The sequence below is a fragment of the Talpa europaea genome (assembly GCF_964194135.1).
Source record: "Talpa europaea genome assembly, chromosome: 15".
NCBI lineage: Eukaryota > Metazoa > Chordata > Mammalia > Eulipotyphla > Talpidae > Talpa > Talpa europaea.
Genome location: NC_140083.1, coordinates 82,886,484 through 82,909,674, shown reverse-complemented (window position 1 = coordinate 82,909,674; position 23,191 = coordinate 82,886,484). Strand labels below are relative to the sequence as shown.

The following is a 23,191-nucleotide window of genomic DNA, read 5'->3' as shown; positions in this document are numbered from 1 at the left end:
GCCCTGCACTCACCGCGGCCCATGGCTCGGCCGGCCCCGCCCTGCGCAGTCGCGGCCCGAGGGGAGTGGGAGGGGCGGGCGGGGGTCGGCGGCGCGCGAGCCTCCGGTGCGGCCCCGGCCGGTCCTAGCAGGAAGCGCCGCCGCTGCCGCCGCGGATCACCGAGCGGCCTCCCGCGCATGCGCCATGGGGGCCAGGGGCAGCCCTGGGGATTCCGTTCCCAGAAGGCACCGCGCAGGCTGCCGCTGCTGCCGCCGCCGCCGCCGCCGCCGTCGCCGCCGCCGCCGCCGCCGCCGCCGCTGCCCGGACGGGAGAGGGGCGGGGCCGGGCCCCCGCCCAGCGCACTCCGACGAGCCAACAGGAGGGGCCGCAGTGCGCATGCGGGAGCGCGCCTGCCCTTCCCCCACAACCCCCCATTAATCCCCTGGAGAACAAACACCCCACGCGGGCCCCCCCGCCCCCCGCCGTCCGCGGAAGGATCAGAGCCTCTTCCCAGGCCGCGGGCGGCCAATCGCAGCCTCCCCGGGGAGGGGCCTCCGCCGCCGCCCGGCCTGTGAGGGAGCCGGGCCGCGGGCCCGGGAGGGGCCGCCGGGAGGAGAGTCGCGACGCGCCCCGCCCGCCCCGGGGCTTCCGGGTGGAGCGCGGGGCCCGCCCGCCCCGCCGCCGCCACGTGACCCGCTGTCACCGCGGCCGGGCCCGAGCGGGCCGAGCCCCCGCGGCCGGGCGTCGCCGGAGGGCGGGCGGCCCCACGTGGCCTGTCCGCCCGACGGCGCGGCGGCCCCTCGCGTGCGCGTGGCGCGGGCCGCTGAGTCGAGGCGGCCCCCACGTCCGCCGCCCGCTCCCTGAGCCCCAGCGGCTCGCGGGCTGTTCCTCGCGCCGGATCGGCGAGGCGCAGGCCGGGGCGGGCCCGGGCCCTGGGGGCGGCCGCGGGCAGCCTCGGGGCCCGCCCGCCCCGGGCTCGCGCAGGCACCGGCGCCGCGGGCGGGCGGGCCCCGGGCGGAGGGCGCTCGTCGCGGCCGGGGAGGGCGCGGGGGAAGGTGCCCTGCGGGGGCGGCAGACGGCCCCGGGGCGCCCCGCGGGGAAGCCCCTGAAACAGACGCGGCTCAGCGGCCCGCGCCCGCTCGCCGGGCGGGCCGGGAGGAGGAGGCCCCGCTGCGGGCGGAGGGGCCGCCGCCGGGTGGGCGGAACGCGCGCTCGCGGAGACAAGCCGCGGCTTCCCGGGGCAGCCCAGGGGCGGCCGCGCTGCGGCCGTTGGGGCCGTTGGGTGCGGAGCGCAGGCGCCCCGCCCTCGCCCCGCGCCCCCCCGCGCCGCCCCCCGCCCCGCAGCCCCGCGCGTGCGCGCGCAGACACCGGTTGCCAAACATTGCATCATCCCCGCCCCCTCCTCCCCTCCCCCTCGCCCCTCCGCGCGCGCGCATGACTCACCCGCCGCCTCCGCGGAGCCGCGTGACCTCAAGCCACTTCCGGGTCCAGCGCGAACGTCGACCCCCAATCGGGAGGGAGCGCGGGGGGCGGGGCCGCGGGGCCCCTGAGTGGCGGACGCGAGGGGCGGGGCGGGGCCAGCGCCGGCGTGCCGCCTCCTGATTGGCCGGCCCCTGGACCCGCCCCGGAGAGGAGGGCAAGGCCGTATTAAAAGGCCGCTGCGCCCGGCGGCCGAGGTCAGAGGCTTGAGTCTGCGGAGCGGAGCGTATCATGTTGAAGATGAGCGGGTGGCAGCGACAGAGCCAAAATCAGAGCCGGAATCTGAGGAGAGAGGCGAGTACCCGCTGCTTACCCTCCCGTCCCCGCGAGCGCCGGCGGCCCTCGGAGTGGGGGCTCCGCTCGGGGGTGGGACCGCGCCGCCTCCGCGGTGTAGTGGGCGGCCGGGGCGGGCGGGGCCCCGTATTCGCGTGTGCGGTTTGCAGACCCCTCTGCCTTCAGATGACAGCGTCACCCCACCCCTGCCTGGAGCGCGGCCCTGCTCCCCCGGACTGTGCAGTTGGGCGAGCCCCCCCATCTTCCACCCCGGCTGCCCTCGGGTGACCCCCGGCTTCCTGGCTAGCCCTGCCTGGGGGGAGGCGGGGAGGGGCGGGGCGGGGCCGGACACACCCCCGCACGGAGCCTGGACCGCCGCCCTGTCACCGGCGCCACTGCCCCCACCCCACCCCCAGCCCTGTCAGCCCGAGCGTCTCGGTGCCTCCACGGCCACGTTGGTATCTGGGGCTCCTGGACCCGCCACGGGGCGGCCCTTCTGCACCCTAACAGAGTGCGGAACCTTCAGGACACTCACGTGTGCTGGGGCGGGAAGGATGCCGATGCAGGGAGTGGTGGCCATGGGTTTTCCCTTTCCTCCAATGCCCCCGAGCCTCCAGCACGAGAGAGCATCTTAGATCACAAGTGTGGGGCGCCATTTGGGGTCTCCCCAGTGTATTGTCCTTCCCCTGGGCTTGGGCCCTGCCTCTTCCCCATGTCCTGTCTCCAACTAATCTATGTAACCATTGCATCAGGCCGGCCCCCTGCAGCCCTCTGGCCCGGGGCACCACTGCTGATGAAAGCCAGGCCCATCCACTGGAAGGCAGGGAGGCGTCTCCAGGGACCAGCCCTGCAGAGAAACACTCAGGCCTATATTGCATCTCCAGTCCCTGGGGACAGGCAGCTGGGGCTGCTTCTGGGCTTCACCCTCCCTTCACTATGAGAGCTCGGGGAGGATTTATCCAGTCGTTCCTAACATGTGCTTTAGCAAACACCTACTATGTGCCATGTAGTTTGACTCCACGATAAACTCATGAATTGGGGGGGGGATCTCTGCTCTTGCAGAGATTACATTTCAGTGAGAGGAGGTGAACAGTAAACAAATATTTCAGTGCCATGGAGAACACTAAAGCATGGAAGCACTGAATGCTCAGGTTGGCAGTTACAGGTTTACATTGGGTGGTTACAGGGAGGTGACATTTAAATGAAAGATCTAATGCAAGATAGTAAGCCATGAAGATACATGGTAGGAAGAGCTTTCCAGAAGGGACAGAAAGAACAGAAATCCTAAAGTGGGAGCTTGCCTAGTATCTTCAGAGAATTGGAGGCTGGACTAAAGTGAGCACGAGGGAGAGCGGTGGATAAATCTAGGGCAGGAAGGAGCTGAGTGCGCAAAGCTGTCTAAGCCATTTTGTGCATGTTCTGTAGCCTTTAACGTGTGTGAAATTGGAAGTCAATGGAGGGGTTGTGAACAGAGGAACATGACATAACCAAGTTTTAGAAAGGCTACGTTGTGAAGACCTGGGAAGAGCAGAACCTGGAGACCAGCAGTCAGGAGGCGGCTGCAGCAATCTAAGAAAGGATAGTAACTCTAAACTGGGAACAAGTCAGCTGGTGAGAAGAGTTTAGATTGTGGGTTTTTGAGGAACGAGTTAAGAAATTTTGCCGGACTGGTTTGGAATGTGGAGTTTGAAAGGAGAGAGGAATTTAGGATGATAAAGGCTTTTGGCTTAATCAACTAGAGTTGTCATTTTGCGGAGATGGGGAAGATTTTGGAAGGGGGAAGGGACAGACAACGGTTTACTTGCAGACATATTAAGTCTGTGCGGCCGATCAGACAGGACGTGCAAGCAGAGTTGGAGGTCCCAGGAGAGGTCCAGGCTGGAAATGTACATTTGGAGGGTGGCAGTGTGGGGATGGAATTAGGGAAATGTCATTTGATTGATGTGTTCCCTTCTTAGTAGTTAGTCCTTACCGTGGCAAGTTTAAGGCCTGCCTTAAATTTAGAGAAAGCAGAATTGGCCAGGGCTTTGCTGTTATGTAATCAGGACTACAAATGTCAGCAACTAAAAATAAAGAGGGCCAGGCTCTCCTCTCCCTGGACATGGCTACGGGGCCGTTAGCGCTACGGGACAGGGAGCAAGGCAGAACCAATAGGAGGCTGGAGACAGAAGAACCTGCTTCTCCCCCTTCCACAAATGACTAACATTTATCTTTGATCACCACAGTGTTCCAGAAGGAAGTGTATCTTCATACATCACCACACCTGAAAGCAGGTAAACTTAATCCTTTCTCAAAGTCAACCCGTAAGACATAGTGTTTATGTTAGGTTCCCTTTACTGGCACCCTAAGAAGTTAAGAAAACCTCTAGTGATTACGTGAGGGGGGGGTTTGAATCTGAGCAAAGTTTTGCAGTCAGGCCACCTCCATCTCCTGGTCCACCCCTAACAAGGTGACCGAATCACTATTCTTAGAGCATGTCCTAATTGAAAGCTGGCTCCGAGTGAGCAGTCAACCCCAACGAAGGTAATTGGCTTGTTTCAGCACACCTCAGTCCCTGTCAAGGTTAGACTGACCCAAAGGACTGTTTGCTGGAGCTCCCCACACAGGAGGAGAAAGGAGCACAAATGGTCTGGTAATTGGCTCTGGAAACTACCAATGGGTTCCCCGGAGGACTGAGGACTTTCACTAGGATCCCCAAAGAATGCATATGCAGGAACTTGATTCTTCCAAGGTACTATTACTACAGACCAGGGCTGGTAAATTCTGAAGGGCTAGAGAGTAAATATTTTAGAGGTTACGGGCTACACACTCTGTCACAACTACTCACCTCCACTGCTGGAGCATGAGAGCAACCATAAGCAGCATGTAAACAAATGACGGTGTTCCAAGAGAAAGTGACCTACAGACACAAGTCGCAGGCCAGTTTGCAGCCTGTCTTAATGCATTGTGTTCCAACACCTGCCCCAAGCCTCATCCTGAGCATGTACTTTTCTAGAGCCTGATCCAACTGCAAAGATGACAGCTGAGTCACTGCCTTTCTCCTTCGGGACACTGTCCAGCTGGGAGCTGGAAGCCTGGTATGAGGACCTGCAGGAGGTGCTGTCCTCAGATGAAAACGGGGGTCCCTATATCGCCACCCCTGGAAATGAGGAGGTGAGAATGCTAGCCTAAAGCTAGGGGGAGTCTCAGCCTTCCCTTCCCAGCTAATGTCTAGCCTGCCTTTGCTCGTTTCCTTGAAGGAAGAATCAAAAACATTCACCACTCTCGACCCCGCCTCTCTGGCTTGGCTGGCTGAGGAGTCAGGAGGAGCAGAGGTCACGAGCACCTCCCAGAGCCCTCGCTCTCCAGATTCCAGTCAGAGCTCCCTGGCTCAGGAGGAAGAGGAGGAAGAGCAAGGAAGACCCAAGAAGCGGAAACAGTGTGGCCAGTCCCCGGCCCGAGCTGGGAAGCAGCGCATGAAGGAGAAGGAGCAGGAGAATGAAAGGAAGGTGGCACAGCTCGCTGAGGAGAACGAGCGGCTCAAGCAGGAAATCGAGCGCCTGACCAGGGAAGTGGAGGCAACGCGCAGGGCTCTGATTGACCGCATGGTCAATCTGCACCAGACGTGAACATTCAGGACCACCGCCCCCCTCGGTGCCTACCTGCCTTTCTCGGAAGTGGCTACTTCCTCACCAGTGCCAACGACGCGACCCTCAGCCGCGTATGTTCAGTAGGGGAAGCTCGGGGAGACGAAAGGAAAGGGTCTCGGCATGTGTACAGAGGTTGTACGTTCATTTATTACTGTCCGTATCCATTAAAGTGACTTTCTATGAGTCAAGGTCTCACTTTTTCTTCTTGCCTTTAGGGGTTTCCAGGGGTTTTCCCTCCGCTAGAGCCAACTGTTTTTTCAGATCCAAGAGTTTAGCCACCTCCGCAGCAACCTGGTTCTTGTCTGCCTTTTGTGCTTTCAGCTCACGGACAATGTTGCCCTAAGAGGGAAGGGGCAGGGAGTGGGAACAGTCAGGCTAGAAAGGACCTATTCAGGTTCGGCTTTTCTAGCACCCCAGGGCTAAAGGTTTACCTGTTTTGTCACTTCATCCATCAGCATTTGTACCTGCTGTGGCCCAGCTGGTGTCTCGGCCTCTACAACCGGCGCGGGGGCTGCTTTTGCCTGGGGAACAACAACGGTTACCACCTGCCAGCACAAAGCCCTCCTACCTCAAGGCTCACAGAACGCCTCGGGAAAGTGGTTACCTTTAACTTCAAGGGCTCTTCTAGCTAAGACAGGAAAGAAAAACTGTAGTGAGGAAGCAGCAGGACCAAAAGATGGCAAGAGTGCTGAGGAGGCCTACTTGGGGACACTAGGGAGACGGCGCTGCGGCGGCTGCTGGGGAGCGCGGTCTCGCTTTCTCACCTGGCCCCCGCCGAAGCGCTGCCGCAAGCTTTCAATCTCGTCATTTTCCAATTTTTGAAACAAGGGACTGATCTGTGAAAAAAAGAGTTCTAGAATCATTCACTGATTAGGCATAAACTCTACCAGACGATGCAAAGGACTTCCTCACCCCCAGTGCCTGACATGTTAGCTGTTTCAGAGGAAATGTGAGTGTAACACCGAGCAAGGACCTGATGATTTTAGTGAATAATCAGAAGCAGCACTGGCATTCACTATAAAAGCCCAAAAGTGTTAACGATCAAAGACTGTTTGAACTATTTAATGATGCCAGGTTGAGGTGTGTACTTTGTCACCTTGTGTGTCACAGAAACAGCTACTCTGTTCTCCCTGCTCACCTCCCTCCCACCCGCACGATGGTGGCCTGGTAACCCCGGTGTTCCTTCAGACGGCTACTGCACACCAGTTCGCTGTATGTGCCAGGGCATGAAGAACAGTGGGGTTATGTACATGACAGAAAATACTGGGCTTCTGAACAGTACCAAGGGTTTTGTATCAGAAAGAACCCAAGTGCAGCGTGGGGTGAGTGGAGAAGGGGTTGAGAGAATGGCTGTAAGAATCTCATGCCCAAACTAAGTTCTCTGACCCTGCCTCAAAGGCTGCCTGGAAAGGTAGGCATTTTAAGAGAGACTGTGCTGTCTCTCAGAGACCTACGGTGCCAATCTGGTGTCCTGCCGGTAAGGTGCACAGGAAGCTGGGGGGTAGGATGCCGCAGGCTGCAGGCGGGAGCTGCAGCTGGGCTTGGATGGTGGCGCTGACCGTGGGCATGTAAGGCTGCAGCATGACGGAGAGCAAGGCGGCGATGTTCACTGCCACGCCTGTCACTGTCCCTGCCCGCTGCCTGCGGAAAAAGAAATCTCAGGACCTTCAGGACGACAGCCTACTGGCCACGTTGGGCCTGCGGTCAGCCTGACGCCAGGGGAGCTACCTGTCAGCCTCGCTGCCTTTAATCCGCTTCCAGGGCTCGTTGACCTGGATGTACTGGTTCCCATGACGAGAGATGGTGAGGATGCTGCGCAGGGCGTCCCGGATCCTGGGGAGGGATCAGGCAAGCCAAGGGGTATGGTCAGAGGGGCCCAGGACGGGGCTCGCACCGCCCCAGTGGGTGCAGGTGACTCACCGAACCTTCTCCAGCAGCTGGTGGTAATGCTGGAGCTCCAGTGTGACGTGGGCTAGCAGGCGCTGATCATCAGAGGTAAGCACCATCTCAGGCACATAGCCCCCAAAAAACTTGGACACAAACATCCCAGCTCTTGATGGGCACAGGAGAGGAAAGCAGAGGAAAAAAGAGTTATTGCCCAGGCGGCTTATAGAGATTTGAGCTGATTTTCATAATTCTCCATTTTCTCGGAACGGACACCTCCTGGCTCCCTCACACTGGAAGGCAAGTTAATCCCTGTTCTCTCTCCCATAAAAATGTGACTCTGCATGTAACAAGACATTCACATACAGATACCCCTTAAAGAAACCTGATAAAGTTAAGTAATTGTTTTATTTCTAAGAAGTCAGTGCTCAGAATGATCAGGCTGAAATACACGTTACTTGCTATCAACAGGTACTCCCTCTCGGAAATATGGGTAACGACTAAACCCGAAGCGGGGGGAGCCACGGAAGATGCTTCTTTAAAAGCCCAAAGCGTTAACAATCAAAGATTGTTTCAGCTATTTAATGATGCCAGGTTGATGTATGTACTTTGTCACCTTGTGTGTCAAAGAAAACAGCTACTCTGTTCTCCCTGCTCACCTCCCTCAAGTGACAAAACTCGAGCACAACGGAAGTCTCCTACCCCTACGCTACACCCCTTTCTTCAGCTGAATTCTTCAGCTGCCTGCGAGTGAAATTTCTGGTAGGAGAGAACACATTTCCAATTCTCAAAGAGAATTAAAACGAAAATCTGTGAACAAGTTTGCTGAATCATACCTCAACATCCCTCAAGCGTGCACAGAAGTCAGTCTCAAGTGATAAGAAACTGACTTTCCACGTTGTCCTCCCCCTCCCCAGCACCTCCCGCGCACATCCTAGCCCTCTGCGCAGGCCAGTTTCATGAAGCAGTCAGCCCCAACCCAGCTAGCCCTCCAACTCGACCGCTCACCACGATGCCGCACCGTGTCCCACCTGTTGATGAAGTTGCCCAGGTTGTTAAGGAGCTCAGAGTTGTTCTTGAGCAACATGTCTGTCCAGGAGAAGGCACTGTCCTGGCCCTCAGGCCGAATGTACAGCAGATAGAAGCGCCAGATGTCAGCAGGGATCCCTGTGTCCTGAGCCATGTCCCCAAACACTCCCACACCCCGGCTCTTGGAGAATTTCCCATCCTCATAATTCAGGTACTCTGGACGGAGGAAGAGGAGGAGAATCAGCTGCTCAAATCACATTCTTCCCTCTGTGGCCCACTAGCTCTTCCCCCTCCCTCCCAGCAACATTTCCCCCGGAGTACTTGGTGTGCAGAGAACTCAGGGACGTCCGTCCTCTCCATTCTGGCCTTTTTTTTTTTTTTTTTAAAAGACTTTATTTTTGCGTAGAAGAACTGGGGTGCAGGCCAGAGGTGCGGGGGTAGGGTGGCTGGTGAGAGCATTTGAGACAGAGTGGGGAGCAGAACAGGCAGAGCTACTGAAATACACTGCTGAGGGGAGCAGCAGGTAAAACAGCAGAGGTCTGCTGTACCTAGTTTGGGATCCAGGCCAGAGCTGTAGGCCGTCCTGGTGGTAGCGCTAAGATTTACCCCTAGGCCTCCAGGGAGGTCCATTCTGGCCTTTTAAAATTCCTTTCGCTTCTACCCATTGCAAAGTTGTAGCTTCAGACATATGAATTCTTCAGATTCTTGTTAACTTCTGGGTTGAGCTCTCATTTCTAATTATCTATTTCTTCTCAATTCCTTACTCAAGACTTAGCACCTCTCCAGGATCTTCTTCCAAGTACTGCCTCAGCCTTTATTCCTTAAGAGAACCCTCTCCAGTCATCTGTGGTACCTGTAGCAATGAGGTGGCTGACCAAGGTGTAGTTGTCCTCAGCTCCTAGGACTGAACAAGGAAAAACTATGCCGTGGAAAGGAACATTGTCTTTGGCCATGAACTGATATAGGTTCACCTGTGAATAAGGTTAGGAGACAGAATTCCTGAGATAGTCAAAGGCCCAAGGAAGATCAGACACCCAATTCCAACACCTGTAACACACACGCACACCATCCCCCTTACACCAACAGGCTAGTGAAGAACTGCTCACTTGTTCTGGGTTCTTCCACCATCTCTCCCACTGGTCTGTGTAGTTGGCTGTGATGGACAGGTAGCCAATGGTGGCATCAAACCAGACATAGAATACCTGGAGAGTCACGAGGGGCACACATGGTAGGGTGAAGGAACACAGGTCAACCCTAAGTCTCAGACTGAAACGAGACATCATCGACACTCTTCTGCTGGCCAAGGGCCAGATGTGAATAAAGATTAAAGGGCTTTTACTTTACCTTGTCCTTAAAACCTTCTAAGGGTACAGGGGTTCCCCATTTGAGGTCTCGGGTTATACAGCGTGGCTTGAGGCCATCCCGAAGCCAAGAACGGGTGATGAAGCGGGCGTTGGGTGTCCAGTCACCGCAAGGCAGTGTCTTCCCCAGCCACGCCGCCACTCTCTGCTCCAGCTGTGGTGGCAGAGGAGGACATGGGCTGATTTAGGAAAGTCTCATCCACGGTTGGCATAAGTGACAGATATATACGATACAGAATTATATATAATTAATATCAATATGTAATTAAAATCAAGAGGCATGACTTTGATGTACCAATCCCATGTCTAGGAACTTGCTCAACGGAAAGATTCACAGGAGCGTAGCGACATGTACATAAAGAAGGGCACGGGTCAGCAAAACAGAAAATTGAAACTTCATGCTTTGATAGGATTTAAAGAGGTATGGGGGTATCGATGTAATGAAATACTTAGAAGATCACTAAAAAAGAGTGAGGTAGACCTAATATAAACTGGCAAGAAAAATAATCTCTGAGACACATTACTAAATAAAACAAACTGCAAAGTAACAACAGATGATATAATCCTATTATTTAAAAAAAAAAAAAAAAAAAAACCAGGTTAATACAAACCCCCCAAAAATTCTGAAGGCAAATGTATATCAGTGCTTTCTTCTCAAGGGAATTTATAATTTTATGACATATTCTATGCCAATCAAAAATTTTAAAACAAGCTTGTATCACTTCTATAAGGAGAAAAACAAAGATGAATTTTCTTCAGGGACCATATATGTGATTCATCCACATTAGATACCACAGCACCATTAACAGAAGACTCAGACAGTGCACCCTGTCCACGAGGCGACAAGGAGGCGGGCACACGCACGGACCGGTGGAATGCAAAGTGGAACAACAGGTGTTAAGGAAAATCACTGAGGAAAATTTGGCAATAAACTTCATACCCATTTATCCTTGACACTGCAAACGATCACTTCTAAGGAATTTACCCTAAGATATACTTCCAACAATAGAAAAATATGCATGCGCTTACTCACTACAACACACATCTGTACCGCACAGTTTGCTAAATGGCAAACAGGAAATGTGTTAAATAGACTATGGTATCTACACACATAATGGAGTGTTATGCAGCTGTTTAAAAAAAGCCAGGATGATCTCTATGAACTCATGTGGAGTGATCTGATAAGGAGTATTTCCAGAATGGACTGTTAAATAAGAGACAATATTCAAAAGAATATATAGTGTGCTCTTTAATATAAGGGGAAACAAAACATTATTCAAACATACAAATATATCTGCTTGTCTATACAAACACATGAAGAGATATGAAAACTAATTCTGTACTAAAGGGAAAATAAAGCTATAAAGGATAGTACTGGCATAATTGACAAAATTGGAAAGTGGATGTAGATCAGAAACCATGAATGAAATTTAAGTTGTTTAACTCCACCGTGGTTATACAAGAATATGCCTGTTTTCTTGGGAAACACACTCAAGTATCTGAGTAAACAGAGGGAGAGAATATTCTAAAGCAAACGGAGCAAGACCTTAACAGTAGGAATCTGGGTAATGGCTACAGGAGGGCTGTCAGGGTAAAGAAAGTGAGGTTCTCTGTTCTAGCAACTGTCTGTTCCTGCACTTTTGGAGGAGAGCTTGAAATTATTTCCAAATAAAAGGTTAAAAAAGGAGGCAAATCTATTAATGTGGAAAGTTGGTGAAGACACGCTGTAAATGTGAGAGAAAGCAGGTGGCGGAGGAATGTGAATGCCGTGATCGAATTTGTACTAGCAAAAAAAAATAAAAGCACCGCCACATGCAGATGAGACTTGTGAGCAAACAGAAGGACAATGAGCGCAGGAAACACCTCTGCCAGGGGGCCTGGCGTTCCCTCAGTGCCCCTAAATGTGTGGCATCCTTTCACAAAATGCACGTAGGAGTTCTCATGGAATCTAAGACATCTGAGAGTGATTCGGTGTAAGGACGTGGCAGAGGAGGCAGGAGGGGCAATGCAGGTGAGGTAAAGGGGAGGGCCACTTACTTTAGGCAGGTCCAAGAACAGGTGTTGAGAGGATTTCACCACAGGGCAGGACCGGCAGATTTTACACTGAGGGTTCTGTGAAGGGAAATTCAAAAGGGGCGAGTGAAGGTGGCCCGTCCTGGTCAGGACTGCGGCCGGGGCCCCAACCAGACGAAGGGAGAGAGCAAAGGGGTGAGCACCAATGTGCCATAGAACTTGGCTTCATGCTTGTGTCCAGTCAGCTCATCCACTACCTGGGCCTTCCCTGTGCTTGGAGACTGATGTGAGCATAGTTGTTACAGTTTCACACTTTCCCCACTCCAAAGGGTAGGAAAAAGCATTCCTGAGCACAGAGAGGCAGGAAGCCCCACACTGTGCACATGTGCTGTGAGAGGAAGAAGGGGCAAGAAAGAGAAGACATACAGTCCTCTCCTGAGGCGATCACCCTCAGCTCAGGGGGAGAAGGCCTGCATGAAAAACAACTGCAAACCTTTACAAAATAAAATGTTGATACTTATTTTCATGGTACAAACCGACGACACAGACACTGGAGGGATGGAGGCTAGAGGAGTAGGCACGTGGGGCTCAGTAACCAAAGACTGCAAGCGAGTTCTGATCTGGAGTTTTTGGGTTTTTTTAAAGATTTATTTTTTTTATTTACACAAGTGCGAGGGTAGAGGCCAGAGGCACAGGAGGGTAAGAGAATTCACCAGACAGAGCAGGGAGCAGAACAGGCAGTCGGACCGAAAGCACTGCTGAGGGGAGCAAGGGTGAGACAGGAGAGGTCTGCCGCGCCATGTGGGAATTTCCCTGACTGGCCGGGATCAAACCCGCGCTGCAGAGGCTGTGGACAGCTTCACAGCGCTGTGCTTAACCTGCTGCGCCACCAGGGAGGCCCTGATCTGAGTTTTTGGAGGTGAAAAACTAACTCTCTCAGGACCTCTCTCCGGAATTCCATATGCCTCTATACAACTGCCTGCCCGGCAGCTCTCCTTGGATGTCTACGAGAATACCAGGGTAACAAGCGCAACAGCACCACTGCACGCCCCCGGGGAGCCTGCTCACCCAGCCGGCCTACGTCTGAGAGGCGCCACCACGCACCCAGGCTGCTCAAGCCAAAACCTTACAAGCCATCGTGTCCTTAGGCTCCCTGGACGCCACACGTCCAGGCCATCCAGTTCTATGGCGTCTGCTCCAAAATCTACCACAAGTCCTTCTTTCGTTTTTCACTTTTGCTGCTGCTCATCCACCCAAGCCACCATCATCCCAGGCCAGGTTCTTCCGCTCGGAACACTCTTACCCCCAAGGTAAGAGTGGGCCTGGCTCGCTCCATCTCATTCTTCAGTAAGCTCTAAGTTCACATATCACCTCCTCTGAAAAGCCCTCCCTGATCACCAAACTATACTCTTCCCCAGAAGTTGCTATCCCATCTTTCCCGTAATTTATTCTGTAATATTACCACAGTTGCCCCTTATCCACGGTTTTGCTTTCCATAGTTTCAGTTAACCGAGGTCAACTGAGCTCTGAAAAGATTATGTACAATAGAATATTATGCGGTCATGCTCACATATCCTTCTTTATAGTACATGACTACAATTGTCTGCTTTTGTTGTTATTGTTCTCTCTCACGGTGTATAAGTTATAAGTTAAACTTGATCGCAGCTAGCCATGTATGGGGAAGACACCTACAGGAGCGAGCACTATTCTCAGATTCAGGAATCCATCAGGGGTCTTGGAACATCTCCCCCAAGAACAATAAGTGACTCTAGTACTTCCTTGTCGAGTACTGGTCTGCTCCCCACACGAGACAAGTCTGTCTTGTTCACTCCTGCGTTCCCTGTACCTAGAATTGTGACTAACCTATTTTAAGGACTCAAAAAATGTTCCTAGAATAAAATGGATGAATCAGCAAATGAGTAAACGTGGACTAGATGAGCAGTATTTAGGGTAGAGAAGAGAGTAAAGATCAGGTGGTCTGAGCAGGAGCAAAGGTAGGGAAGTGTGAACTCAGCTTGTTTATTTCCCACCACAAAGCTAAGACACAGTATATGTTCAGTAAGTATTTGGCAAATAAATGAGCTGCTGAGAGCTGGAGTAGAGAAGAATCACTGGGGGAAGATCCTGAACACTAAAAGTCCCGAGAGGGACAGACTGAGGGTCCCTGGAGATGAGAATTAGGTCTTCCCAGCTCCTACAAGACCCTCCGCTCACCTTGAGCTCAATGGCATTGATGAGCTTCCCGCACTTGTCGCACTGGTCACCCCGGGCCTCCTCGTAGTTGCAGAAAGGACACACGCCCTCCACGAAGCGGTCGGCCAGGAAGCGGGCACAGCGCTCACACCGCAGCTGCTCCACGGTGTCTTGCAGCACGAACCCGCGCGTCAACAACCGCTGGAAGATGTCCTGGGTGATCCTGGCGAGGCGAACGCAGGACAGGAGAGGAACAGGCAGAGGAAGTGGCAAACACCTCCTGCCACCCGACCTGGGGCCCAAACTCTTTTGGGCCAAGTGCCCGAGAAGCCAGGCTACAGGCCCCCCAAGGCAAAGGCATCGAGTGATCTGTAGGGAGTTTGACTGGATGAGCACAGAGCCCTCAGACACCCCACCGACCCTGACAGCCTGTCTTTAGCACTTCCCAGAACTGGGGTATAAACTACCAGCCCAGTTCCTTCTGCTATCAGGATCTTCTCACTGCCCCCAGCCCCAGCCTTTATCCTCCGCTTTGAAGTGATCAGAGGAACCTACTTGGTCTGCTGGGGAGTAGTGGTCCGACCGAAAATGTCAAATGAGATGTTAAACCAGCGGTAGATGTCGGCATGGATGGCATGGTACTTGTCACAGATCTCCTGGGGGGTCAGACCCTCCTCCATAGCCTTGGTCTCTGTGGCGGTACCATACTCATCTGTCCCACACAGGTAGAGCGTGTTCCACTGGCGGAGGCGGGAGTATCTGGAAGGGAACATGGCAATCACGGTGAGCTCCAGCTCAGCACCCCCACGTCCCAGGATCCCTCCAGCATCCACCCTGGCAGCATCTGGTTCTTTGGGGCCCACTCCTCCTGCAGGCACCACCCCCCATCAGCAGCCGGCTCCACCTGGCAAAGACATCAGCACTGAGCACACAGCCGATGATGTTTCCAAGGTGGGGGACGTTGTTGACGTAAGGGAGGGCACTGGTGATGAGCACGTTCCTTTCTCCAGCCACAGGCAGCCTGGTTGGGAAAGAAGAGAAAATTCCATGGGGGAAAGAAGAGCGTCAAAAGGGAACAAAAGGGCACAGGACACCAGACACACATCTGTTCTACCGTCACAGCGACACGTATATCCGAAGTCTTTTCTCCCCCGAATACACAGGACTTATAAGTTCCCTCCAAAAGTCACGGGACCAATCCCCAACATTTACAAGCACAGGGCCCTGTGCAGAGCGAGCAAGCTCTACTCCCGGCCCTGGCAAGTCTCATCTAACACTGATCTCCCTCCCTCTTGTTCCACTGGCCGCTCCTCTGCCATTGGTTCGTCTTCAGTCTCCAACCTCCCAGGCTTCCTCTCTTTCTCGGTTCTGTCTGGTCACTCCCACTCATCATTCCCCGGACTGTGATGCCACCCAAGAACACTGACATTGCCCCTTCTCCTCAGGTGCTACAGGACCACCTCTCTCACTCCCTGAAGCGCTAACATCTCGCTACCCCACATACACGTCTTCCTAAGTCCTTCTGAACCCTCTGGCTCTTCTATGCCGACCTATGTTTTCCTTCCTCACGGCCAAACTGAAACCAGCAGACACTGGCCACTTCCTTCACAGCAACTCTCTCTCTCCTGCCCACCTTTCCAGGATCAGCCCCAGGAAATGGCACTTAAGTCTGCCATCACTTCCTGTTTCATCATCCTTGACAGCACATCCTGGTGTCCACCCCCAAATCTCAGCAGTGACCCCTCACCAGGCCTCCTTTCAACTTTCCAAACATTGTTGACCTGTCATCGCTGGTTCCGTCTCATTCACAACTACAATACAATGGGACAGCAGGAGCGCCCATGAGGACTATCTCCAGCTCTGCGGAGGAGGAAAAGACTGAATCAGCCCCATCAGGAATGGCTGCACATCGGGCCGGCAGGCCGCAAGCACGGCAGGAAGACTGCGTGTGCAAACGCACCGGTGTGATGGCCTGTCTCAGCCTCCCTCTCAGAACTCACCCTGACCAGACTGTCCATCCCCTGAAATATCCAGGCTCCCTGTCCAGCCTCTCGCACACCATTCCCCAAGCTCTGCCCCTGCTGACTAGCTCTTACTCCTCTCACAAGTCTAAATTCAAATGTCACTTTATTTTAGAGAGGCCTCTACGTTAATCTCCTGTGGCGTTTTCCCTTACCATGTCCTGTTCTCTTCCTTCATAGGACCTGCCAAAACTTGTAATTATACATTCGTGCAACAGCTTTTCAAATAGCCATCTCTTGCACTAGACCAAACTCCACAAAAGCAGAGATCTGGTCTGCTCTTTTCCCTTCTGTGCATCAGTACACAGGGCCTGGCGAAGGGTGGACACTCAGATACTGACTACGTCCACAACTACAAGTATTTCATTCTGATGGCGGAATCCGTGCATGCGCAGAGACTCTCTCAGTGTAGCAGAAGACTGACTAATACGATGCTGAACGTCATACCATGACAGGCCGTGGGAACTACACAAGGAAAACTGTAAGACTCTGACAAAAGAGGATGAGATAATAGTATGTGCAGTTTTAAGTACATTCCAGTGGCAGCGTGGAGTAGGGGGTGGCAAGAGAGACGGTAAGAGAGGGTGCCTGGTGTTAGGTAGCAGCAGGAATGGATTCAAGGATTAGTTAGGAGTCAGAATCAGTGACCTGGCAGAGGAATAAATGATACAGAAAAGGATAAGGGAAGAGCGTGGATGACACCAATCCCAGTTTAGGTTTACAGCTGGAAGGCAGGAGTCACTCACTAACGCAGGTGAATAAAGGAGAAAGGAAGCAGATGGGGAAGATGACAGGTTTTGCTTCCGAATCTGCTGAGTGTGCCCTGACTGTGGCCGGCGAGGAATCCAGCAGCTAGTCTGACAAGTATGTGTGCAGCTTAGAATAGCGATCTGAACTGGAAAAACACATTTAAGTGCTATTTAACAGGTAAAGAGTAACTGAAAACACAGGTGAAGCTGGGAATAAAGAGTGGAATGTCCAAAATTAAAAGCCAGGAGACCAAAAAAAGGAAGTCTGAGAGTAAAAAGGTGGAAAATTAAAAAGAGGTTAACAAAAGAGCCCTGGCAGACAGATATTGGTTAAATCAACAATTTCCACTTACACCACCAAACCCCACTCGCCCGCACCTACTCACACTGGCTTCTGCTGTGGCCGAAGTGGGGGCAAGCCTCCCAGGCCCTTCTCCCAAGCAGTCACAGCCATGGCGATCTCCTCCTCAGACAGGGCGGCCAGCTCCTCCTCCTAGGAAGAGGAGACAGCGTCCCACACCAGGTGAGGGAGCACATGGTGTACAGAAATGCTCTCCTGTTCCCCAAGGAAAGAGTTAGTGGCCATGCTCAAAGTCCCTCTCCATGCCACCCGCCCCCTCAGACCCCGTGGCTCTGTGGGGACCCCTGTGCTCTTTTGCAAACCTCAGGTTCGTTGCTGACAGCCTTCCCCTCCAGGGAGCCCGGTTGGGGCTGCTTTTGGAGGTAGGGCCGCAAGGCCTGGACACCCTGCTGCTTCAGCACAGTCTCTGCAGCTCGCTGACATGGCTCCTGAGAACTCAGGGTCTGGAACCAGTTGTGTAGGGCACCCAGCTCCTCTATGGTATGGGAGAAAACAGGGAGAAAATCAGCAAAACTCTGGAAAGGGGAGGCAGCAGTGGTCAACCTCCCCTTGACGGTGAAAATTTCTCCAGGTGCCTTCCCAGCTCCCTCAGTCATCTTTCTGCTATAGCTGAAAGTTACCTGTCAAATTACACCTTAAATGGGTCCTCAATATTCAATGTTCAGCAGGGTTAGGGTTAGGAGTGAAGAATAGCCCTATAGGTCTCACCAGGGAGGTAGGCTGGGTCTTGGAGTAATGGATACAGTGCTCCCCACAAAACAATGTCAGCTAGAGATTCTGTCTCCTTTGTTGGGGAAAAAAGGGAAAAAGATACACAGTAAGACCGCCGTCGGTTTCTTCCCAGTGGTAATAATAATATCTAACATTTCCTAAGTGCTGAGCAATGTCATGTTGGTGTTAAGCACTTCAAATGATCTCAATCCTCACAACAACCCATGAGGCGGGGACTAATATATGCCCCCAATTCAAAGAAAAAAACAATAGAAAATTACAGAGTCTAGTGATTTTTCAAGTTACACCACTAGTAAGTGGCCATATTGGGATCTGAACACCTTGAATACGTCTTCCTTCTTAACTCTTATGACATGCAGCCTTCCCTGATCCCCATCTGAAGGTCCAACTCACCCCTGCCAGGAAAGGACAGTTTAGATGACTCAAGCTGTGGTTAATGTGAGTCAGGGCTCTTCGGACTGGGCCAAGAACGTCTTCCCCCTTTTTGCCTTGGACCACTAAAGAGTACAGGGCGGCAGACAAAGCTGGCTGAAATGCAGGGAATACGGGTCAGGAAGGCCATGGGGATCAACCGCCTGCCCGCCATTCCCCATGTCCCAATCCCACCTGCAGTTCCGTCGCTTCCCATTCCAGCCACTGGTTGGTGAGGTCATCTTGCTCCCAGCCAGATAACAAGAAGAAGTATCTGCTCGGGAGACAAAGGAGAGTGAAATAAGAGGGCCCCATTTGTCTAGCCCGTTTCTCACCCCACAGTGAAAAAGTGGTTGCGAATAAGGTCATATAGGACAGCAGACCCTGATTTGGTTGAGTCCCCTCCCCAGGATCAAAGACCAAGACTGACCGGCAGATTGCACTTGTGGTGAAGAGATAGTTGCCACTATCCAGTTCCAAGACAGGGACCTTCGGCCGGGTCAGGAACGGGACCACACGCTCTGATGCAGATGGAAAATGGGTGAAAAACAAGGAAAAGAAAAGAAATGCTTAGTCAATGTAAAAGGACAAAACCTAGCATTCGCTGCTCAGGGTAAAAGGGAAGAAAGATGAGCACTCTCAACCTAAAAGCTCCAGAGCAGGACCTGAAAGGGGTGGGTCGAGAATGCGCTGGCCAGACCAGCAGTTGAGACTGCCAGCTGGAAGCAACAGATGGGACTTGCAGGGGAGGTGGTGGTGTTGGGGTAGTGTTGCAGCCCAAAACTACAACAACTGAAAGTAACTAGCATGTCTGAGAAAGGCCTGAGATAACAGTGGGACACCTAGAAGGGCTGACAAGAAACCCCCTGGAGTCACCCAGATGGTTACTGGCGATGAGAAGCGGTAAGCCCCAGAGAAGGGGGGAGTGGGGGTGGGGTGGGAGGGGGGCGGTTTAAAGAGGGGTTTCCTAAGAACGACAAAAAGGCTCCTGGGGGTTGTCACACGAGTGAGGGTGCGGGTGAGAGTATGAAGGAGTGGGGTGCACAGGAGGTGTGGGAAGCAGGCTGACGGCACGGAGGGTCACTGAAATGGGGTGCGGGAAGATAAAGCGGAGGCTAGAGACTTCCGAGGAGGGGTATACTGAAAGCGACTGAGCGAAGTGGGTGATGAGAGATGTGACTGGGAGGGAAAGGCGGCGGGGTGGCCGAGGGTCACGGGGCGGTCGGGGGCGCTGGGAGGCTGGTGAAGACAACTGCTGCACGAGCGGGGCGTGCTTCGGTCCCGCCCCTCATTCACCACCCCCAGCACCAGCCCGACTACCTTCCGGGCCTACAGTGCTGATGAGCAGCTCCGCCCTGCCCTGGGCCCGCCCGGCCGCCGCCAGCACGGGAAGGCTCCCAGGGGCGCCCTCGCTCACGAACAGTCTCATTTCGCCGAGGCTCCCACGCTGATGCAACCGGAAGCGGTGTCCCGCTGGCGGGGTTAGCGGCCGCCGCGAGGCACGCCGGGAAATGGAGTTCTGAAGTAGGCGGTCGGCCTAGAGAGTCCCGGACAGCGGACTCTTTCTCCCGGCATGCAGCGCTGGGAAACCGGAAGAGGATATCATAGAGACGGGGGGGGCCCGAGACGCCGTGCTAGAGCGGCACTTCCTGGTGGGCGGGCCGGGGCAGGCGTTTGGCTTCAGGGCTTCGCACGCTGGACGCCTCCAAAGGGCCGAGCGCCCTCGGCCTTCCCTGTCGAGGCTGAGGTGATAATGTCTCGTTAGCTGCTACTCGCAGTGGCCCGCTCCCCGTCCGAGTTCATAGGAATATGGTAGTTTTTTTTTTTTTTTAAAGAGGCATGTATTTTAATTAATTAATTAATTTATTTATACATGCACTGGGTACAGTAGAAGCGCGGGAGGGTGAGAGAATTCACCAGAGTCAGAGCGGGGAGCAGAGCAGGCAGAAGGACCCAAGTACACTGCTGAGGGGAGCAGCGGGCGGCAGGAGAGGTCTGCGCGCCATGTGGGACCCTCCTCCGGTGGCCGGGGAGCAGCCGGGGATCGAACCGGCGCTGCAGAGGCCGCGGGCAGCTTCGCAACCCAGCGCTCAACCGCTGCGCCACCGGGGAGGCCCCATAGGGATGGTAGTTTTATGAGTTGGGAGGGAGTTAGGATAAACTTACTTTAGTGACACAATCGAAATTCGTGTGGCTATCTTAATAAAGGAATATGACTGTTAAATAGCGATTTAACAAGTTTACAATTCAGCTACAGCTAAACAATTTCATTAAGGGGGAGAGAAGCTGAGAGGGGTGGAGTCCGATGGAGGGGAAATAGGAAGGCTAAGAGTTTGAGGATACATCCATACTATATGAGGAGTAAATGGGAAATGAAGCCTTATTCATCTTTGTACCCCTTTAAAATTAAGTCCCTAGTAGTTACGAGCTAGGCACCTTTCTAAGCACTTTGCATATATTAACTAGTTCAATTCTCAAAAAAATCTATGGTGCTTCAGGATCTTTTGATTGTAAGAAAGGTTACCCCATCTACCCAGCTTCTAGGCGCACGCTCCTGTCCCTGAGCTGCCAGGTAAGAAATCTTAATACCTTGAGGCTGCTGTACTGGGAAGGTCTCACGCCAACATTCAGACTGACAGATTCGGCTGATCCCAGCATTCCAGCCATCCCTATTAAGCTGAAGCTCGTCAGACCGGCTAACCCATCTGCCTGCTTGCTGCATACCAAGTGACCCTAGTCAGTGCCACATTGAATAGAAGAATCACCAATCTGAACCCTGCCAAATTTCAAATTTCTACCCTTGAAATTGCTGTAACAAAATAGTTGTTTAGCAAAATACAGGCAAACTAAGGATAGGTTCTTTCCTTCTCATTCACTGCTGAAGAAACTGAGGCACAGAGAGGTTAGCTTGTGCCAGAAACTATACAAAGCAGTGAAGATACAATTATCAACGAAATTAATATAGGCTGCTGCCTTGGCAGACCTCGCAGACTTCCTGGAAGTCAGAAAATCAAATAATCTTCAAAATGTGATGCAAGTTATGGTTGGGAATGTAAAGCTTGCTCTGAGAGCTCCTAATTTGGATCCCCACCAGACTCAGGAGCTAAGAGGGGCTGCCCTGGTGGCCCAGGAGTTAAAGACACAGCGCTATCAAGCTATCACCAGCCACTGCAGCATGAGTTCAGTCCCCAGCCAGGGAGCTGACCCACAGTGCAGGAGACCTCTCCTGTCTCCCCGCCACTCTCCTCAGCAGTGTATATCAGCGGATCTGCCTGTTCTGTTTCCCACTCTCTCTGGTGAATCTTCTCGCCCCCTCCCCACACAGCTGTGGCCTACACCCCAGTTCTTGTATGCACAAATAAAAAAATTTAAAAAAAATTTTTAAAGCTTTATTTAGTTATACAAGAACTGGGGTACAGTCAGAGGTGCAAGGAGGGTGAGAGAATTCACCAGAGACAAAGCGGGGAGCAGAGCAGGCAGAAGGACCGAAGGACACTGCTGAGGGGAGCAGTGGGCGAGGCAGGAGAGGTCTGCCACGCCATGTAGTTTTCTCCCTGGTCGGCCAGGAATCGAACCGATGCTCAGAGGCTGCGGACAGCTTCACAGCGCTGTGCTCAACCCGCTGTGCCACAGGGGAGGCCCCAAATAAATAAATCGAGAGTGAGAGAGAGAGAGAGAGAGAGAGAGGCCTTCCTGTGCCAGTGACCTTTCAGATGAGAACTGAATGACGAGTAAGAGTTAGCTGGGTGAAGATCAGTGAGATGCGTGAGAGGTATTTCAACAGAGGGAACAACTTATGCAAAGAATCAGAGCCCTCTGTGCACTTTAGGAATGTGAGGAATTAGTGTGTAGCTGGAGCGTGGAGTTTTCAGTGGCGAGTGTGAAAAGGCTGGGCTGGAGGGGAGAAGTCTCTGGAAAGCACACTGTACAATTTGGACTTTACTCAGAGGACAATGAGAAATCTTTGAAAGGTTAAGCCAGGGCAGCGGAAGCGCATTTTGTGTTTAGAAAGGTCATTTTGGTTGCTCTGCCGGGAAAGGACTGAACGGGAGCAAAACTAAACGCAGTGAGGTTAATTGGGAGGTAGATTGTTCCAGCTGAAGAAGATGGCAGTTGTGGGGATTTTTAAAAGTAAGTAGATCAGACAGATTTAGTAATCAGTTAGAGAGTGGTGAGGAAGAAGGAGGAATTCGGGTCGGTCGTCCAGTTTCTAGCACGAGCAATTGAGTCCAGCGTCTATGTGCGCCAAGAGATGACAGTATTTCCCTGTCGTAGTGATTGTCACACTGTATTTGAATTGCTGTGGGAGGGCAGGGGCCATATTTGTCATCTGAATTGACACTGTCTAGCAGGCAGGCCCTACCTGGCACATATGGTAGTGATGTTCATTGAATTTCAATGTTCATTGAATTTCAATTTAACCGGGAGAGAAAGGTTTGTGGGAGAAGCCGACCAATTCAGTTCACAACATACTGTGTTTGCGGTACCTGTGAAATACCCATGTGGGTTTTTTCAGTGGACACTATAATAGAGTGGAGTTCCAAAGAAAGATCTGGACTGGAGATAGGATGCTCAGTAGCATGTGGAGGTCATTTGAGCTGGAAGAGAATAAGACCTCACGGGAGGTACAGAATGCAGAGGGCGTAGGATCTCAGGCAGCTCTTTGGGGTTTAAGGAGAAAGCAAAGGAAGAGCCTGCCCATGCAACAGAAATGGAACTGCCCGAAAGGCAGTGGGGTGCCGGCAGGGTCTAGAAGAAAGAACAGTCCGTTGCTTTGTCTGCTGCTGAGGTGGCAGGCGCCAGAAAGACCGCAAAGCGTCCGTGCGAAGTCGGGGGTGACCCCAGTGAGGAGTGACCTTAAAAAGGTGAGAGAAGGAGAAGGGGAGGAAGTGGAGGCCACAGGTACGGGCAACTCTTTCAACAAGTTTGTGAAAAGGAAGAGTGACAGGGTGAGGACCAGAGCGCACAATAAAGGGGAGACTTGGGCACGTGTAAAAGCTCATGGGAAGGTGGTCATCAAGGGGGAGAGATGCAAGTGCAAGAGCGATGGCAGAGAGGCAGAGGGGCATGGGATTC

The 23,191-nt window shown here is 53.1% G+C and overlaps 3 protein-coding genes across 4 annotated transcripts; 2 read left to right on the top strand and 1 right to left on the bottom strand.

Annotated features, from left to right (window-relative positions):
* Window positions 1-1,690: 1,690 nt before the first annotated feature.
* Window positions 1,691-3,999, top strand: LOC311184526 (DDIT3 upstream open reading frame protein; the record flags this gene model as incomplete). The annotated part of the gene is made up of 2 exons (XM_084254617.1): window positions 1,691-1,753; window positions 3,958-3,999. 2 exons carry the CDS (start codon window positions 1,691-1,693, stop codon window positions 3,997-3,999), a joined length of 105 nt encoding a protein of 34 aa, XP_084110743.1.
* A 748-nt stretch (window positions 4,000-4,747) lies between these two features.
* DDIT3 (DNA damage inducible transcript 3) lies at window positions 4,748-5,343 on the top strand (the record flags this gene model as incomplete). Its single annotated transcript, XM_084254616.1, has 2 exons — window positions 4,748-4,885; window positions 4,972-5,343. The coding sequence occupies 2 exons, from the start codon at window positions 4,748-4,750 to the stop codon at window positions 5,338-5,340; spliced, it is 507 nt and encodes a 168-aa protein (XP_084110742.1). The 3' UTR covers window positions 5,341-5,343.
* Window positions 5,344-5,543: 200 nt separating this feature from the next.
* Window positions 5,544-19,544, bottom strand: MARS1 (methionyl-tRNA synthetase 1; the record flags this gene model as incomplete). 2 transcript variants are annotated; one of them, XM_084255962.1, is made up of 22 exons in its annotated part: window positions 5,544-5,700; window positions 5,793-5,882; window positions 5,966-5,989; window positions 6,126-6,197; window positions 6,816-7,002; window positions 7,090-7,194; window positions 7,282-7,413; window positions 8,277-8,490; window positions 9,128-9,245; window positions 9,381-9,476; window positions 9,619-9,789; window positions 11,673-11,747; window positions 13,863-14,064; window positions 14,397-14,600; window positions 14,746-14,862; window positions 16,998-17,104; window positions 17,275-17,447; window positions 17,681-17,756; window positions 18,098-18,232; window positions 18,311-18,389; window positions 18,546-18,636; window positions 19,436-19,544. In XM_084255962.1, the coding sequence occupies 22 exons, from the start codon at window positions 19,542-19,544 to the stop codon at window positions 5,554-5,556; spliced, it is 2,724 nt and encodes a 907-aa protein (XP_084112088.1). In that variant the 3' UTR covers window positions 5,544-5,553. The 2 variants fall into 2 exon arrangements, with proteins under 2 accessions (XP_084112088.1, XP_084112087.1); XM_084255961.1 differs by lacking the exon at window positions 5,966-5,989.
* Window positions 19,545-23,191: the final 3,647 nt, after the last annotated feature.